Source organism: Gouania willdenowi, chromosome 3 (assembly GCF_900634775.1).
Source record: "Gouania willdenowi chromosome 3, fGouWil2.1, whole genome shotgun sequence".
In the NCBI taxonomy this organism is placed as follows: Eukaryota; Metazoa; Chordata; class Actinopteri; order Blenniiformes; family Gobiesocidae; genus Gouania; species Gouania willdenowi.
Genome location: NC_041046.1, coordinates 19,300,355 through 19,320,387, shown reverse-complemented (window position 1 = coordinate 19,320,387; position 20,033 = coordinate 19,300,355). Strand labels below are relative to the sequence as shown.

Below are 20,033 nucleotides of genomic sequence, written 5' to 3'. Positions count from 1 at the left end.
GGTTATATCAATAGTCAACTTGTGCCTGTAATCAATCATGGAAAAAGAGGGCTTGCTTTTGAAATGTTGATTTTCTTCTGAGAGAAACAAGAATCGTTTCTCAAACATGTTCTGTATCTGTGTTCCTTCTCTGTGTGTTAACAATCTGCAATCTCTGTTTGTTCCTGCGTTCTTTCCAGATGCAAAGGAGAGATCAGCCAGGAGATTCTCAGTAGACGGCGTTTTCAATTACACCTCCCTGCTGCTCAGCCAGGAGGACGACATGCTCTACGTTGGAGCCAGGGAGACTCTGTTCGCCCTCAGCCTCTCGGACATCAGCAAGAGCAAGCTGCAGAAGAATGTGAGTGAGAACACGTGCAAAACAGCTGATTAGAGTCAAAGATGTGATGGGCGATTACAGCCTGTCTGCTTGGGTTTTCTCTGAAGTGGGTGCAAGAGGTGATTTAGAGCCGATTTTGGATTTCACCTGATTTATTGATGGTTTTTGTCTGGTCTTCAGCTGACGTGGGGTACTCCTGGTGGAAAAAGAGAGGAGTGCAGCTTCAAAGGGAAAAACCTAGAGGTGAGAAGCCTTTAACTGCCAAAATGCAACATCAAATTAAAAATACATACTTCATCCAATGTTTTTTCTACTTTTGCAATCACAAAGCAACACACATTTATTGCAAGGGAATTGCTCTTTTTCTTCTTCTCTGTCTGTCCGTTACCTTGTTGTCATGCCAGTTGTATCCCAGGGCGACGAGCCTCAGCAATCTGTGTAGTTGCTCTCGTATTTACAGGATCTGTAAATTACAGAGGTCGAAGCAGACAACCGATGTGTGATGCTAAGAGGTTTTTTGCCCATAAAAGGATTTTAGGGAAAATAAATGTTGTTCAAACACTTTTTTATCAAACGCTTTCTGATGTTTTAGTATTTTGTGCTGTAAAAGATGTCCTGATAATTGTTTGGACTGTAGTTCAAAATCAAAGGGCTGCATTCTGACTTGATTTACACTAAGCGCTAAGTTTTTGAAAGCAGCTGTGGAGGAACCGTCCACATTTATGTATCTGACACTCTTTCTAATTTGTTCCCATTCAGACTGATTGCTTCAATTACATCAAAATTCTTCTACGGCTCAACAGCACTCATCTTTATGTGTGTGGCACCTACGCCTTCAGTCCTGTCTGTGCGTACATAGTAAGTAATAATATTCAAGTCCACATATTGTTGTCCTGCATTAGCATATTTTCCTTTTTTCATTTGCCTGAATTTTATTCCTTCCTCCCCTCTGAGGGTCAAGATAGTTGAATCTAGCACATTTTTTTTTATCTGTTATGTCAGGGTTGTATCTGCTTTCATCCAAATTTAACCAAATCCAGCTTAGGAACTGTAGCCATAAAGGTGGACAGGGGGTACAAGAACTGTAGCTTCCAGAGAGAGGGAAGCAGCATGTCTGTTTAGTTAGAGGAGAGCAGCTGAAGTCGACGGTTACCGGCAAGTGTGATGACATTGATACCAGTGACGGTAGGCGATGGAGCTTGTTGAAAACTCAGCTCTGTAAGTGGGGCAATAAACTTTGGGCTTTGACGTCAGAGCAGAAGAGAAACACGAGATATTTCAGACTTGAAGATGACTTGGCAGGACATTGGGGTTTTAATGTTTCCAAGCCCAGCTGTTCCGGTTGAATACCCGTCATGTTGATAGAGTCCATAACTGAGTGAGCCTGCAGTCGATGCTCTAAGAGATCCATAATGTTATCCTTGATGGATGTTTTGTTTTCATAGCACTTCTGCAGGCAGCCATAGAAGGCTCTACAGACTGCATAGCAGGGCACAGAGGCTAAGCAGATCCTCCAAACACAGTGACAGACATGAAGCCAAAACGAGATCTGAGGGGAACATACAGTTTATAACAAAGCAGTGTTAGTACAGACAGTTCCCTCTATGAGTCTACACATTTTATTAGGGATGTAACGATTCACTCAACTCCCGATACGATTCGATTCACGATACTGGGTTCACGATACGATTCTCTCACGATTTTTTCATTTACAAAATGGGACTGTAGACAAATTTTTTTGGGGAAAAAATTTAAAAATACTGTATTATTTTCCTTTTATTTTTCATTGTCAAAAGAATTCCTTGATAAACTATTCAAAACAATGCAATTTAACTAAAAATAAATCTTGAATGAAATAAATAAAGGAATAATACAAATGAAAATGAAGCCTATTAATTTAAATTCTGGTTCTATAATAAACAATGCAAAACTGCATAATAGTTCTTTTTCTTTTTAAAAGTGCAACTGAAAATGTATTTTGTACCTTAACAATTGGACTTTAAAAAAAAAAAAAAAAAAACGTCATTGCACTGATTTACGTCATATTTGTTTGGACCAGCAGAGGGTGCTGGAAACACAGTGGTCGGTTGGCATGCAGATATTCTAGCAGTGAAGAAGAGATGCTATGCTAGCAGACAGAGCTAATAGAAAAACGTGACTTTTACAGATATTCAAGTAATATTACAGATATTCTTTCAGTGCTTAAAGGGTAAGGAATCATTTATTAACATATTTAAGAGTAGAAGGCAGCCAGAAAGAACGTATTAGCAAACTCCGCCCGCCGCCTACACTTGTGGTTAAAAAAAGTACTGCGATTCAATTGTCAGAAAATTGATATCAACCGTGATACCTATGAATCGATTTTTAACTGCCTTACGATTAATCGTTACATCCCTACATTTTATTGTAGCCAAATCACTGCTTGCCCACAATCCTTAGACCTTCTTCGTAGTCCTTGTACTTTTGGAACGTGTTTTAAAGGCGTTGCTACTTTCGTACTACTTTCTGCCAGTCTCTCTTTTAAGCTCGTCTTCATCTCTCCTGCTCTGTTTCACCAGGTGGTGAAATGCAGGTTGGTGTTGCATTTAATGCAGGTCGATACAATGCAGAGCAGTGTTTTGTGTGACACCAACTAAGTGGGGAAGTATCTGTGAGCATAACCCTACCTAACCCTAACCCTACATAGCTCCACCAGATCCCTCCACCTAACCCAAAAAATGCCAACATAACTCCAAGGTGTCATAATTTTGCGAGCAACACTTAATGACAGCCTTCATTACACCTTATTCATGCTAATGACAGCATAATGTAAGCATTATGTATAAAACTTCAAATAAAGTGTGACTTACTTTTGTTATTATATTATTAGACATAATTGTAAAATGTAAGTTTTCAGGGGGTTCATATATACCTCCGCGAAGCGCAGAACTTATGTTTACTTTGCGTTTATCTGTCTATCTGTCTGTTTGCAAGATAACTTGAAAGGTTATGAACAGATTTGGGTGAAATTTTCTGGAAATGTTGATGAGACAAGGAACAGGTGATTACATTTTGGTGATGATCTTGATTACCAAAAATGAGAAAATACCAAAAAATAGGAAAATAGCAGCTGTGCCTGAGCTTGCTCCTATAAGCGCAGTGGCTTATGGGTAATATAGTAGTGGTAGGGAAGTGCATTGTGTGTATGTCCCGCCTGGTACTCGTGCTCTACTTGGTGGAGGTCTGCGCTCTTTGAGTGCTCTAGTTTGGAGAAAAGATTGAAATGATTTACAGGGAGTTGTCTCCTCTGTATGCTCCCATGTTTGTGAATGAAATCTTAGTGATTTGTTTGTTTTGGATGGAATATTACTCAATCTGTTTAAAAAGGCCACATTTGTCTTTCAATCACTGCAGAAGGGTGCGCCTAATATTTCATGTTTGCATTTGATCAACTTTGTTTTGCATGAAAATAATACTTAGTTGTCCGAAGGAGTCCTGTTAGGGGAAGATTTATGAAGCTTTTCAATTATTTCATGTTCTCACTTTCTTCTAATAAAAGTAGTTTCCTGTGACTTACCACGTTCAGAATGTTTGCTACAAAAAGCAGCCCAAACCAAAGTGACAAAACTGAGTCTTTAGTAATGGAGCGAATGAGTTTGGAGCTGAGCTCACGTTTGGCCCAATCTTCAGCTCTTAATAGTTATTGGATTGAAGGGAAATTTTTTATTTTTTTGTGTTTGTGTGTCTCCAGAACACGACAACATTCAGGCTGGAGCGGGATGACATGGGCGAGGTCGTGATGGATGACGGGCGGAGTCGCTGCCCTTTCAATCCTGAGTATAAATCCACTGCCATCATCGTGGGTACGTAGCGAGTCCCAGCTATAACGTGTTTTCAGCTCCATCCTTGATGCACAACAGTAATGGTGAAAATGAGTCTACATCAGGGATGTCAAACTCATTTTAGTTCAGGGGCCAAATATGGACCAATTGAATCTCAATTTTAGGGGGGAAAAATCAATTCCTACTAAATCTTCACTTTAAAAAATAATTCATGTTTTCTCTATAATTTTTACTGTCTCTTGCGGGCCAAATTAGATGCTCTAAAGGGCCACATTTGGCCCCGGGGCTTTGAGTTTGACACATGTGGTCTAAATGATGCCTGCCTCAATCTATCTGATAAACATTCAACAGTATCTGTTTATGTTCAATGTCTTTAACAAGCTATTAGTAAATAATAAGGTCAGATATGGGCAGCTGAACTAATGTGTTCAATCTCTCCCTCCGATACTTTTGACTGACTTAATCTGCAGCTCATTATTAATTTGTAATTTATGATGTTCATTCCAAGTGATTTTTGTCTTCTTTCCCCCAGATGGTGAGTTGTATACTGGTACGGCCAGTAACTTTCAGGGCAACGAACCAGTTATTTACAAGAGTTTGGGTCAGGGAATGGCTCTGAAGACGGAAAACTCCTTAAAGTGGCTCCAAGGTAAACTCAGTCAGACTGTGTGTGTGTTTGCTTTTTCTCTACACGTCTCCCATTAAAAAAACGACCACAGCAGATAAGCTGCAAAAAGTAGCCATCATTAGGGAGGCACGTTCACTAATGCATGCAGACGGAGAGAGAGAAGACAGGTCCTTGCTCAATGCTATCAGCCGCCACACATGCACATCAAAACAGCCTGGCTGGACTACCACTGAGTGCACCAGAGTGAGCCACACTTTGTGCACAGTTAGGACCTCTCTTGTCTTTTGATCTCTTGGGTAATTCATGCAGAGTGCTCCCAAAGAGACATCTGAGTACAATTACACATAGCATCTCCTTCCTGTGCTGTGCAGGATTGCATGACACAGCAAGCTGTGCAGGCAGACCGCCTCATTTGTGCCACCAAATAAATGAAAAAGTGGCTAACAAATGTTCCCTTTACATCCAGCAATTGAAAACCAGTCTAGTCCAGACAACTGCTTAATAGATATGCTAATACATTAGTTGCTGGACCAGAAGTAAATGAGGAATTGTGCAGACGATAATGACATAGAATCTGTCTTATTTTTGACAGATCCCGTTTTTGTGGGGTCGGCTTACATCGAGGAGAGCCAACCCACTGACAACCCCATGGGCGACGACGACAAGATTTACTTCTTTTTCAGTGAAGCGGGGAAAGAATTTGACTTCTTCGACAACACCATTGTGTCCAGAATTGCTCGCGTGTGTAAGGTAAGGCACTTGGAATGAGGGTGGAGTTGCACATGGCGGTCACGTAAAATGTAAGAGTCCGTGCAAGTACGTAAGCTTCCTGTTCTAAATCCTCAAAACAAGCCGGGACGCTCGGGAGCATTAATGTGAACATGATGTTTGCATGGGGATGCCAGGGAAATATGTCACAGGGACGTTAATGCCTTTTCTTGACTGTGTAAACATGTTTTTGACAGATTTGGTTTTGATTTTGCCTGTATCACATCCTCCTCACTTCCCTCCCTCCTCGTTCTGCTCTCCCTCACAATGTCAGCTGCATTCGTCCAGCTCTTACCAGCCCTCTGTGCTCTGCTCTGCAGCCAATATTAGTATTCAAGGGTGCTACCCTGCAATATGAAATGCTTTTTTCCCCCCCCATGCCTTATAGGCATGCAAACGATAGTAGCTGCACTATTCACTGCAATCATGCTGTTCATCTGCACCCTTCCCCCTCCTCTTCCTTTTCCTTTAAAGTTTACTTTGGTTGGATTGTCCCTGTCAATCAACTTTATGCTTTTTACACCAATTAAAAACCCACGAAGCTGCACAATCCACATCCCTCCCCTCACTGATACCTCTTCTTTATGGAGGCAGTAATGTGCGTAATCGTGGGGACAGCATGTAATCACAAGCGACAGCCTAATGACTTGGTCCCGAGACTCCTTTCCCAGCAGGCGGCTGCACCTCCTGAGTTCTATATAAGGAACTTATTGACAGAAAGGCCTGCAGACTGTGGCAGCTCGCTGCAGATGAGCAGTGCCACAGAGAGGGAAGAATGCTTTTCTCTGCTCTGCTAAGCTTCTTTATTTCACCAGAATGCAGCAGCTCACTTCTCCCTTTAGGATGCTCATCTCTGTCAATAGAGAGGAGCTGCATGTAGTTTATAGGCCACATTTCTATAGGAATGAGTCAGAACTGCAGCCAGCCCATGCTTTGATTCAAAGAAGGGCTTTTCGCTGCACTTTCTCTTTCAGGTCAATGAGGCTTGTGTTTCCATTTTACCACCCATACATATTAAATGTAATCCGTTGTGTCTTTGTATTACAGCCATCAATTGTTAATGCTAATTATTAGCCTGACAAATCTATATAAAAGTTGGTATAGAACAAGGATTGATAGACTTAAGCGTTGACATTGAAAGACTGTACTAAAAGTAAAATAGTGTGATGCAGTTTTAAGCTTTGAATGTGTGTTTTTTAATCTGTATAGTTAAGGCAGTGGTAGCACAGGGGTTGAGTGTGAGTCCCTGACTGACAGAGAGATGAAGATTGATTATAGCCCCACCCCTCGCCTCCCTCCTCCTCAACCAGCCCAACTTCATGGCATTGCCAAAAAATGGACTTAGATAAATGTTTGTGCATGGTAACACAATTTCCTCATATGATTAGTTATTTGTGTATATTCATATTTTACGTGCTGCAGGGTACATTTCTTTGTTTGTCACTAAATGTTTTAGTGCTGCATGATGGGGATTATAAAGCGATATATGAATGGGAGTTATCACCCCAACCATAACCCGAAACACATTGAGTTTAAAAGACGGATCGCACAGCATGAAAAAAATGCAGAAGTCATGGTGGTCACATTTCCCCATGTGATGGCGTTGCCTCAAAACTGCTGTGGGCCCATATAGAGCAGCTCGCCATTCCTCCAGAGAGATTGGTTCGATCACAGCAACAACATCTCCTCCTCTGTCAGAAACATCATATTTGCTGTAGTGTCAAGTTTGACTTATTGTGGACTTTTTTGTGTGTTCTCTGTAATATGAGAACGGGCAATATGCACGCTTCACTTCCGTGTTTGAGTGAAGACCGTGAAAGAACTTCCGGTTTCTAACCTTACTGTATTATGACAAATGACTATAGTTTTCATATTAATCTCACACAACTCAACAACAGCAGTAAATTGCAAAGGACATCTGATACATTTGCATAAGCTACTGGCCTTTCACTGACAAACTGTTTTCCCATTTATTCAGAGTTGCTCCTCTTGTTTTATGTTTAGCTAGGTGCTAATGCTACTTTAATACAGTAGCTACAGATATGTTTTGATAGCATTGCTTACCTTGTATAAAACCTAATGTCCTCATCTGAAGCAGCAAACCATTTCAAGCCAAACTTGTTGCTGATGGTCATCTCCCCCATCTGTCTCCGGACTGTAGTGTTCTCTGCCCGGACCTCCTCTATAGCACTGAGGGCTAAGTCCAATGCACCCGGCTCAGCAGACGAGCAGTAGTCGTGGTCAGGACATGGTACATCTGTTTCCTCCTCGGGGTCCTCAGAGGGAAAATCTAGTCGCTCTCTTTGTTCCCAACCCCCAGGACGAGGTGCAGGAATGGAGTAATTATTCCATTAAAAAAGAACGGGGACAGCTCCGCCGACGCCATTGTGCATTTGATCGCTCCTTCATGTCAGGGTTAGGGTTAGGGTTTATCTCTCCGGATGTTGATGATCCACTTTATTTTAAGCTCATCCTCTTGTGGGAACGTAAAAAAACTCAAAGCGGAAATACATCGAGCTGAAGCTGTACACTTAAGAACGCATGAGTGGTATCTTGATGTGCTATTTTCTCTTGTTTGGAAGGTAAACTTCCTCATTTTGAATGTCATTGTGTAGATACACAACCACACAAACAGGCACGATAAAACGAAACTGTGAAAAACACGTTTCAAAAGAGTGACGGCTCACTTCTCCACTGTTTTAACTGTCCGAAAGCGGTAACAGGAAATATTTCATCTGTCTTATTTTCAACCCGAAATACGTCATATCTCACTGTGCATAGAGCCCTTATACATTTGGTTTTAAATCCACTTCCAGTTTATCATGGAGTTCTTGGTTGGTTAATGGGAGTGTCACAGCTTTAAAAATAACAAAAAAGTCCTCCTTGCTACCCTATAAAAGACGGGCTTCTATAGAGGCGAGATGATGGCATGTCATGATGATTGCACATCTTTTAGTAAAGCTATTGAAAAGTTCAAGCTCTTTTATATATTTTTGGATGTTTTGGTTTATTTTCCACCCACAGCAACTATATATTCATCTTTAACTTTTGGAAAGTAGTCCATAATCGGAGTCAACGTTTTGGTAGGTTAGGCTTTATGATAAAGCATGTGTGTTTATATCAGGAGTAAATAATTATACATTTTAACAATAATTAAACTCCTCTCTGTGAATCATGAGAACTTTACACTCTACAAACCAGTTAAAATGTGTTTGTGAAATGTGAATTACTGCCAGATTATCAAGGTGTGTGCGTGTGCGTGTTGTCCTTCAGCCTTTAGAAAGTGCTGGAATCAGATGAGAATTAGAAATGAAGTCCCCTCCCTGTAAAGAAATCTCTCTAAAGAGTTGGGTTTTGATTTAATCTCTCCATCATGTGTGTTGGCTCATCTTGGCCAACACTTTAAACGAAGACATATTTCTTGTAAGAAGGATGAATTAATTCCTGAAAGTGCCCTCCCTTCTGTCTGATGTTATTCTCACTACTGTTTTGCCTGCGTGTGCCAAGTTATTCTGCTTTTTTTTTTTTTTTTTTTTTTCCTATCTTTCCACTCCTTTTTCTGTTGTTTATTCAGGTGTGTGCTTAGAGAGGGACTGGGAGGAAAGGAGGAACATCAGGAGCAATGTGTGGGCCAAGTTTCCTCACCCCTTATTTAGATACTTGTACAATCATTGAAAACAAGGCATGTTTGTGATTATATTATGGGGGCGGAGTCATGACAGAGGAGTGTGTTTACTTTGTGACGACAGCTCAGAGGTGGAGCGGTTACTGGGATTGAGAACGTGAGTTTTCAGCATTTTCTGTGGACAGCTGAGAGAGCAGAAATGTGGGCTCTTCATTATGTGAACAAGATGTAGTAATTGGCTCCAGGGCACTGTGTCAGCCCTATTAGGGCACACCCACTAAACAACATGGCCCAGTAAAAAAAAAAGTATTGATAGTTTGGGTTCTTCTTCTTATCTTTTTCTGTCTTCTGCTTTTGTTTTAGGACAGGGGTGTCAAACTCATTTTAGTTCAGCAGCCAAATACAAATTAGTTGGATTTTAAGTGGACAACAGATTTTAGAGCAATTTCAACCTTAATGCCCCCAAGTTGGCACTTTGATGTATAAATGAGATGATGTGACCAGTTTTTATCTAATTTGTGAAATATTTTGAGGAAAAAGTAGTTCTTTGAACATTTAAAATGACTGCAGTCATGTGATTAAAAAAGCATGGGCGAAATTGCCATCCTCCAAATATTGGAGTTGCATTGAATTTGTGTTTTCAGAAGGGCTGTGATATCTACAACTGAATTGTTTGGTAATGTTTTTCCTGCAGGCTAAATTGTATGGTCTAATGCAGTGGTTCCCAAACTTCGTTGTACTTTCAATTACCCCCTTTCTCTTACTTTGGAATGCAAGTACCCCATTATGTCCAACTACAACATTTTGCTCAGAATTCTGTGAAAAAACAACAACTATGGAGCAGTAGCTCAATCAGTGGGGACTTGGGTTGGGAACTGGAGGCTCGCCGGTTCAAGTCCCGGTGTGGACAAAACACGCAAGTTGCTCTGGTAGCTGGACGGGGTGCCTCGGCAGTGCTCGGGAGGTGCCCTTGAGCAAGGCACCAAACCTCAACACTGCTGTGCAATATTGTTGATCCCCTTTGGATTAAATCAATTAAGTCGAGAGCTCCATATATCGTGCGTCCAGACATTCAGCTTAGCTTGAATAAGGTGAAATGACCATCTGCATAGAAACAAAGAGCCATAAATAGAGCATAATGATGGAATTAATGAGTGATGGCACACATTTTAAAGAATATCATTTTGTAAATAAGTGGAAAGAAACCATATTTAGTGCTTCCTGAATAGATTTATTTCTATTGTTTTTATCATTTCTTGACTGACTATGTTCTAATCAAGATCAGTTGTTGTTTGTCTATTCTTTTTTATTATTTAGTATATTTTTCTCTTATTTTGTGTGTTGTTGGTATTATTTAAATTATTCTATCTCAGTGTGTGTGTTTTTGGTGATGTTTGGTTATTTTCTTATGTCATTTTGTATGTTTCTCTGTTTATTTGTGTGTTTTGTAGTGATCTAGTGTATTTGTCTCACATTTACTGTGTCTTTGTTGTGGTTTTGTGTGTTGCTGGTAATAGTATTTTTTCTCTTTTAGTGTGTATGTGTGTTTTTGGTGTCATTTTGTTGTTGTTTGTCTATCCTATTTATTATTCAGTTTATTTTTCTCTTATTTTGTGTTTGTTTTTTTTTTGTTTTTTGTTGTTTTGTGAGTTGCTGTTAATATTTATACGATCTTTAACTAAACAATAAACATTTTGAAACCATATATTCTTAATGATTTAATTTGTTCATTTCACCCTCTCTCACTTTCACAAGCACCTCCTGTAGTGCAATCGCGTACTCCTAGGGGTACATGTACCCCCATTTGAGAAGCCCTGGTCTAAAGGGCCGGATTTGGCCCCCAGGCCTTGAGTTTAACACATGTGGTTTAGGAGTTGCTCTGTGTTGGGAGGCCATGCTGATAGGAGAGTTTGGATCCAAACAGTAAATGTGTTTTGAGATTGGGCGAGGCTACTTTTTTTTGTTCTGCCTCGTCTTACTCAGTGTGGGAGGAGCTTGACTCTTTGTGTCTACGAGCTTCTTTATAACTGCCAGCTTTTGGTCAATAGCCTGATAATAACCGGGAATTTTCCTCCACAGCTTCAAAGCATTATTAATTATGACAGCAAATTTCAGTTTAGTCTCAGTTTTAGCCTTCTGGCAAATATTCTAGACACTGTTTTCCTCATCAGGGAAAAAAGGGGGAAAAATATGTTTCCATTCAATAATCAGTATGATCCTCAGGCGCCATTTATTCCAACTTTCCCATATCCCCTAATGAAAAATGACTCTATTTTCATCAGATTTAATCTTGTACAGCATTTGTTTTAATTGGTTTGCTTGACATTTTTTATCACAAAACAAAAAACATTTGTTTGTATGAAACAAAAGTCTAGTTTTAAGGGTAAAAAGTTTTGACAATAACTGATCAAATGTATTTTTCAACATATCAACATTACATTTAAACTGTGTACTGAATTGTGTCTTTTCTATTTATTATATATTCTATTATGGATTATGATTGTAATAAAATATTAATATCTATAATATTATAGAGGACAATGGTAATAAATAACATAGGTTATAATAATCTATAATGTATATATAGATTCCATAATAATTATATAAAACTACTTGCAAAGAATAAATGTACTCTTTGTTGCACCACAGGAAAAGTACGTTAATTTTATTAAAAGTATATATATATGCCATTAATAGTCAGTAACAGCTACTAAATATCTACGGCTTGATCTCAACAGTTCCCTCTAGAGGTACTTGAGAAGTTTTGCAACCAAAGGAGGAGTGCTATACAGGTATTTCCTAGTCACAGAGACTTAGATCAGTCAATAAAACGCGACTAAATTAAAAACCCAATGAGAGAAGTTGTAGCAGAAGTTCTCGTTCACCTTAACAGTTCAAATTAAGTTTTTTGTGTAGCCGTGGGATAATAACAGAAAAAAGAATAAGCAAAAGATAAGTTATTTATGTTAACCACTCCCTGTTAAACAAAAATAAAACAACAAGCTTGCAAAGTTTGTTGTTTTACTTTGGAGATTGCTGCTAGTCCTGCTTTGGTCGTTTTATTTTGATATAAGCTTAGAATTTGTGTTTTGTCTTGAATTTGATTGTATTTCAGTTGTTACTTTGCATGTCTTTAACTAAATAGATTCACTTTAAATTCATAATTAGTTGCACGCTGTCCATTATCTGTTGCCACCCGTCAATCCCTAGAGTTAAATTATGGAGGTTGCTGTAACCTCACTGAAAAAAGACCTGAACTACTGCTAATGAAAAGAATGACTTTTGGAAATCGTTTTTTTTTTAATGCAACAAATTTTATAGATTCTCTCCCTGCATTCTGTTCTGACTGAACATTCTTTCGCTAATTGTTTCTTTTTATTTATTTTTGTGTCTCGTGTGCGTGAAATTGTATGATTAAAAAAAGATCTCCTTTCCCTCAAAAAATAGACTTCAGCGCAAATTCCTCCTCAATGCAAACAATCTTAACTGATTGAGCCTGAGGTCAACACATACCTGACATACTATACATACTAAATCTGTTTCAACATGCATATACATATATATATATTTTATTTTTTTTAGTTTTATTTTATTTTTTCTTCTTTTCACTTTCCTTACATTTTTAAAATCATCCCCTTAGATCAGTTGTTTTCAACCTTGGGGTCTAGAAATTGGTAAAATAGAAATAAAAAAAACTTTGGTAAAAAAAAAAAAATAATAATTTTTGGAAAAGAAATTGTCTCTGGGATCGTCGGACATTTGTGATATTAAATCGGGGTCACGACCCGAAAAGTATAGATGATGATGGTTGTGTACCAAAGTAAAAGTCTCCAGGTGGATAATAAATCCATACGTTTCATAGTGAAAAGCAGACACTTCATGTACTCATCATTCTAGTCCAGCATAGGTGCAGATGTGTGTCTTTCATGATGACGTATTCTGCCTAAACTTAGAAGATGTTTTCACGTGAATCTGCTGAGTGTAGCATACAAACCAGATGGAAAGCTGGTGTCTCTCTGATCAAGGTGCAGCTGCTCTTCCTTTTTTTATGTTGACACAGCAAATTGGAAATCTGTTCCAGCTCTTACTCACACTGGGTGAAGCCCTCGGAGAGCTCGCCTCATGCACTGCAGATGGGTGGACACGGTATCCTAGTTTTGCCCCTTAGTCACAACCCAGCAGCTGGAAACAGGCCTGAGTCACAGAGGAGCTGCTGGAGCTCACCTGCTGTCCAACCTTCCCCCAAAGCTGTGTGAAATACTATCATCATCTAATAGAGATACAGCCATCCTGATTGTTGATTCTCTTCTCAGGGCGATAAAGGAGGCGAGCGTGTGCTGCAGAAGAAATGGACAACGTTCCTGAAGGCCCAGCTGCTGTGCTCCCTGCCTGACGACGGCTTCCCCTTTAACATCATCCAGGACATGTTTGTGCTGAAGCCCACAGGAGACAGCTGGGAGAGCACAGTGTTCTACGGAGTCTTCACTTCTCAGTGGTGAGTGTGCTGCTGCTGCATGTTGGCAGGTATTTGGGAAATCGGGTTGTCACAGATAACGTTAGCGGTAGTAAGTGAACGAGCGCCATCTTAAAACAGGGGACAACAACTTGTCCGCCTCCTGTTTGTCCGATGACAAAAACGTCTTTATTTCAATACAGGAGTGATTTACAGGGTCCCCACGGTCATGAAATTCCTGGAAACGAACAATTTTCCTGTCTTGAAAAGTCATGGAATAAATTAACTGTTTTGGAAATATAGCCTATTTTATTTTAATGTTTAAAATTCAACCTTTGCTATTACTAAGGGACGTTAAAGAGTAACTAAACCCCTGCTTTCTGCTCACCTGCCACTAGGAGGGAGATTCAAAAAAGGCCTTAATTTTGGGCGTTACTGCTGTAGCAGTAAGACACGCCCACTCTGTCAGCCCACACAGCTGTGCGCAGAGACGGTAATACACACAATGATGTGTCTGTACACACACACACAGCGAGTTAATAAGCTAAAATGTGTCAATACAACTACAAGCACACACAATCACGACGTGAAGCTCACACACAGCCTTACAGACACCACTCAGGGGCAAACAGCCCTGCTCTCGCACACATAGCGAAAGGACGGACACACACGTCCGCGCACACACAAGACAGACGGGAATACACTCACAGCATGACGTGTCTGTAAATACACACATAGCTTGTGTGTCTGTAAATACACACATAGCTTGATGAACCCTCTGATTAGCGCAGAATCTGCTCTTTATAGAAGCACGGAGTCAAAAATTTCACCGGACACAGAACACAGTGGACTTCCTCATTGCCTGTCAATCAATGGTCACTGAGGGCTGTGATTGGAGGAAACTGTCTCCCTCCTCTCAGTTTTTATAGGAGGGGCAGGACCAACAGTGAAAGTTGATGATGCAGGGGAATCTTAACGAATTAGTTTCAGCCAATTGCAAAATTCAATTGTAATAGCCGACATTCATCCCTTAAACGCCAGTATATCGGACATTTTACAGCTAAATACGTTAAATTAAAATACTTTGGGCCATTATACGATGCTATATGACAGATAAGTGATGGACACAACATGCATTCCCTGTGCCACATTTGTGCTACTAACTGCGACACACTGACAGACCTCTGTTACACCAGTACACAGGAAAGCCCCGCTCATTTTTGGTAGATCTTAGCGGTTCGTAACTAAGTCATGGAAATCTGGTAAAGTATTATGGAAAAATTTTGAAGAAATTTTGAAAAACCATTGTGAAGAAAGTGTGGGAACCCTGGTTTTATATCCCGGAATGGCATACAACTATCAAACACTACCACAAGAGGCGAGGGGATGGTATAAGTTATCAGCTATGCAAAGTCCCAGCCAACACTTGGATGAACAATCCAAAACATTGACCAATTTCTCCTTCCCAGATCTTTACAATTAGCTAATAAATGAACGCTGTGAGTAACCCCCATGTTAAAAATCCTATGGTAAAATCCTCACACTCCATTAATCACAGTGTACTTATAACAGAGCTACAACAGATATAAACACAACATATTGCTATCTAGAATGAAAACTAAAGCCACTAAAATCCTCAATCCTCATTTCAGATCTTAACTGTTCACTTACCGGTTATGAAATGTAGAGAGCACACGTAGGAATGGGACGTTTTTTTACCCATCCGTCCTATGAAGGAAAGTCAGCGTTTTCTTTGTTTTTTTTCTTTTGGGATGATATTACAAATGATATCTGTATTATTTTTTACATTGAATGAACAGCCAAACACACAACAGCTCTTCCGCATGGTGAAACCTTTTCTGTTACAACGGGAGTCAACACATTGTTAACGTTTTTTTTTTTTTACCCCCAAACAAATATGGCGACTAACGTCACAACTTACCCGGATGCCTGACGTCCCGAAACAAGCATTCACTGTCTAATGCTATCGTCATTAGTTTTAGATAGATACCTTGGCAAGAAGCTTTATTTTGCTTTTCTCCCTTGGATTTAGAGCAGCGATGACTCACAATTAATTCACCATAATAAAGGTTTCAATTAAGAAGTTATTCATCACCCACTAAGGGTGTAAGAAAAATCCAAATCAATTTCTTCATGTTTTTTAACAAAAACACCATTTAATTGCGCTAATATTAGCATAGCACGTAAACGCCCGTTCACTAGGCACTACTTCACTCCTCAATGTATTTTAGCTGGAAGTTGATTTCACTTTATTTTCATAAAACATACTGGATGTGGTTACTTACAAAAAGTTAAACTTTTTTGAAAAAGTGTAATTTAACAGTTTGATAAACATACCACTTGTTTTTCATATTGGTACTTGAATTGCAGTTAGTTACCATTTACCTGTTCTCACAAGTTTAAAACAATTATATGAATTAAATTGTACTTCAGTATTTCATACCATTTTGTACTTGTAAGGGTGAAATTTGTTATTGTTATTGCGATGTATATTGTATTGTTTAGTATGGGAATATATTGTATTGTGACATGCAAATCGTGAATCGTATCATATCGTCAGTTTCATGGCAATGCACACCCCTCTCACCCACTGTAAAAACTATAAATTACATTGAATAAAGTGGCTAAATAGTTTGTTACTTGATCTTTTGGATTAATTGTGCTCAGTTGTTAAAATGACCATGTTCAGTCTTTAACCATTAATGAAAAGCAGCCCTGTTGTTTCCTGATGTATTACAGGTACAAAGGTGCCTCGGGCAGCTCGGCGGTGTGTGCGTTCTCCATGGCTCAGGTAGAACGAGCCTTCAGCGGCCGCTACAGAGAGGTCAACAGGGAGACCCAGCAGTGGTACACCTACAATCATCCTGTACCAGAACCACGGCCCGGGGCGGTGAGTGATACACACCCACAGGAGAGGGAGGAAACACTTTGGCTCTTTCTTTTTTTTTTACTCTGTGTTTTTTCAGGCATATAAAATTCAGCTTGTACAGATCGTGGTCTGAGGATGTCATACAGATTTAGTTCCTATGAGTCAGAGCTCAGTTGTGTAAACATTTTAGAATTGGAATAACGTGGAATAACATTCAATTATTCAGACACTGGAACCAATGAGGTTTAGACCCTGGCTTTCTGCACAACATCCACATTAAGAAGCAACATCACACCACCTTTTTAACATCAAGTTGTACACTAGTGTGTGTGAGCCTCCTTTATTGAAGCTACATTATCCACCTGACTGAGGTTATTATAACGCAACAATAGCACTTACAGAACACAAAGCTTCACCAAGCTCCAAATCTCCTTTTTATTAGATATCTGCAGTTATCTGGATCAGTGATCCTGATCATGGTAACATGAATGATTCACACTTTAAAGGCCTTTGAAGATATTTTATATTTCTGTCAATAGGTTAAAAATATTATGCCATGAATTAATTATGCTCTGTGATGAATTTATCTAATTAATCTCTTTTTTAATCTCACCTAAAAATTGCTGAGAAACACCCTCAACTTGAGGTTTTTTCATTTCAATTACGTTACTGTGGCAGATCGAAACATTGACATAACAAAGTGGCTTTATAAAGTCATTTATTGTTTGTTTTTAACAGACTTGAACTATTTTCATTCCTCTGTATGTGAGACTATGAAGGGCAGCTGACACCTTTAGTTTAGACCAGCAGGGAAAATATTGATATGCACTTCAGTCAATCTACAAATAATAGAAAATACAAATTAAATAAAACGTCAGGTCCTTATGTAGTGCAGCAAGTTAGCACATCATAAACAGTAAGGACACTTTACTGAACAATACAATTATTAAACGCCAAACTTGTTGCTTTTTCTCTCCTTCAGATAATATATAATAAATAAAACAGACCCATCAATCACAGTGCTGTGAATTAACACCTCAAAAATAACACTGTTCATCAAGTAATCACTTCAAGTAATCACTTCTAACCACATCCTCTACCACTGAGACTGTCCACTACAATCATTTATCCACTGACTTTGTTCATTTGTCACTCATGGACTTATTCATTTTGGCTCTGAACCCTGTCATCTTGTCCAGTGTAGATTGTCCGAAGGACCGCTGTCCGTGCTAGCTGCTACATAGTTAGCATTGAAGTAGAAAAGCTACGCTGGAAGGTTGGAAGCTCGTAGAACTCTGCTGATCCACAAACTCTTTCTTGCACAATTTGCACACAACTGGGCTTTAGTTTAACATGCAGTGTTTTTTTTTTTTTTTTTTTTACTAAAATTAATGCGCACAAAGACTTCTCCTCAGGTTCTACCATTGTAGCCGGTGCATCAGTTTTATAGGTATACAGGGAACGCATGCAATGACAAAGGTTCCGCACTATTTGGGGAGTAAAAAAAAAAGAGAGATTAACGGCGTACATTTTTTCGTAGGTTATTTTTTCCTGTACTTAATTAATCACAACTAACCACATTAAAGTGACAGCCCTAATAATTCTATCCCCATTGATAACGAGTCAATAGCTCAAAAAGAATGGGAACCCCCATTTTTTCTTAAAATCACGATAAAATGCTAAATAAAGGTCTTGTGTTTTTTTTCAAATAAAACATTTCTGATTCTGATAAAATTCTATGGGGTAATTGAAAAGCCAACACATCATAATTGAGTCAAATCTTATAAAGAATGGCCAATTACAAACCGAGATATGAATTTTGGGAATTTCACCAATGATGAGAGAGATGGGGATTTTTAGATTTTTTAATCGGATAAAAAATCAATATATTGATCCGGATCCCCTTCAAAATTTAATGGAATTTTCCATAGTGTAACGTCTCCCTTTGGCTAAAATGTTGTCATACGTTTGACATAATCCTGCTAACAGACAAACAACCTAATAAATAAAATGCCAGTGAAAATAAAGAACTTTAAAAGCATAAAAATACAATTTTTAACCTATTCTTACTGGCAACTCAGAGAAATAAGTTTGGTCTGTCCATTCCATGTGTAATACCTTACTAACCATTATACACTCCTTGAGCAAACCTCCTTGTATTATAATTGTCAAAGCCCTGTGTGATTGTATGTTTTCTGTCCATCCCTCCAATCACAAATGGAGGGATAAAATGTATTCATGTATTTTGATAGGCCCATGTGTGCATATATCTTCTATTTTTTATTATGCTATTTTATTTTGTGTATCTGCTGCTGAAACTGTGCAAATCTCCCCTTTGTGGGACTAATAAAGGTTATCTTTATCTTTATTCCCAGTTCTCCTAGAACAGGCGTAGATACAATAACCGTCCCTAATTTCCTCTTTTCAGTGTGTAACAAACCACGCCAGACAAATGGGTATCCACTCGTCGTTGCACATGCCAGATAAAGTGCTCAACTTTGTCAAGGACCATTTCCTGATGGACAGCGTGATCCGCAGCTCTCCTCTGCTGCTCAAACACAGCGTGCGCTACACACAGATTGCCGTGCACAAAATCCAGGGCATGGAGAGAGCTTACGACGTGCTCTTTATCGGCACAGGTAAAGATAATGACAAAATGCGACTGTATTTTTAGCTCATCCTGCACACAGTGTGACATTAGTTGCTTTTTTGGCGTCTTTTCAGATGACGGAAAGCTCCATAAGGCCATCAACGTGAACGATAAGATGCACATAATCGAGGAGATGACGCTCTTTCCTGAGCCTCAGCCTGTGCAATACATCGAGCTGGATCCTCAAAGGGTAAATCACACATCTGGGTCATTGAAAGGGTTTAAAGCAGAGACAAATCAGGTTTTCTATTATCCTTGAGGTCAATTTTACCCAATTTATTGTTCATCATTCAAACAAATAATAGTTTAGTTTTTTTTATGTTATATTATTATATTATATTTCATGACTTTTCCTATTTTGATGGGTACAATTGATTAAGCATAAAATTATCATGATGATCTTTTTTTCAATGTGCTGAACACACATTGCACACCAGGGATCTCACCAGACATTTTTCATAGCATGGGGGGAACGCATGGAACAATTTTAAATTTAATAAGTAAAGCTAAAGTTGTTGTTTTTTTTTTTTTGTTGTTGTAGTTTTGTCCAACAAAAAAAACCCACTTCCGTGCACATGTAGAATGATTTGTTGAATTATAAACATGACGAGCAGCTTCATGTGTCGCTACACGGTACGTCTGGTTGAAGCTACACTGTTTATATTGGACGGTGATTACGGTTACCAATGGGAGGATGCACACAGGCAGCATCGGGGGCAGCTAAGTAGCTGAAGGGGTCCTCGGTTAAAGACGCGAGTGTCAGTGTCCAATCCCAAGCCTGATCGTTTCGGATCCTTTCAACGCATGCGCGTAACGCGTCTCCATCCGGTCAGCCTATTTTACGGCAGTTTGTGTACTATTTAAAAGGTTCAAAATCTA

General features: G+C 39.2%; 1 protein-coding gene across 3 annotated transcripts in view; it reads left to right on the top strand.

Annotated features, from left to right (window-relative positions):
* The window catches only part of LOC114457865 (semaphorin-4B-like), an 82,423-nt gene that overhangs the window by 54,902 nt on the left and 7,488 nt on the right, over positions 1-20,033 (top strand). For all 3 annotated transcript variants that reach the window (XM_028439996.1, XM_028439989.1, XM_028440004.1), the window contains exons 3-12: positions 180-340; positions 500-562; positions 1,079-1,177; positions 4,050-4,161; positions 4,673-4,789; positions 5,361-5,518; positions 13,475-13,656; positions 16,375-16,525; positions 18,933-19,143; positions 19,229-19,344. In XM_028439996.1, the coding sequence (XP_028295797.1) occupies positions 180-340; positions 500-562; positions 1,079-1,177; positions 4,050-4,161; positions 4,673-4,789; positions 5,361-5,518; positions 13,475-13,656; positions 16,375-16,525; positions 18,933-19,143; positions 19,229-19,344 (1,370 nt within the window). The remainder of the gene's footprint in view (positions 1-179; positions 341-499; positions 563-1,078; positions 1,178-4,049; positions 4,162-4,672; positions 4,790-5,360; positions 5,519-13,474; positions 13,657-16,374; positions 16,526-18,932; positions 19,144-19,228; positions 19,345-20,033) is intronic.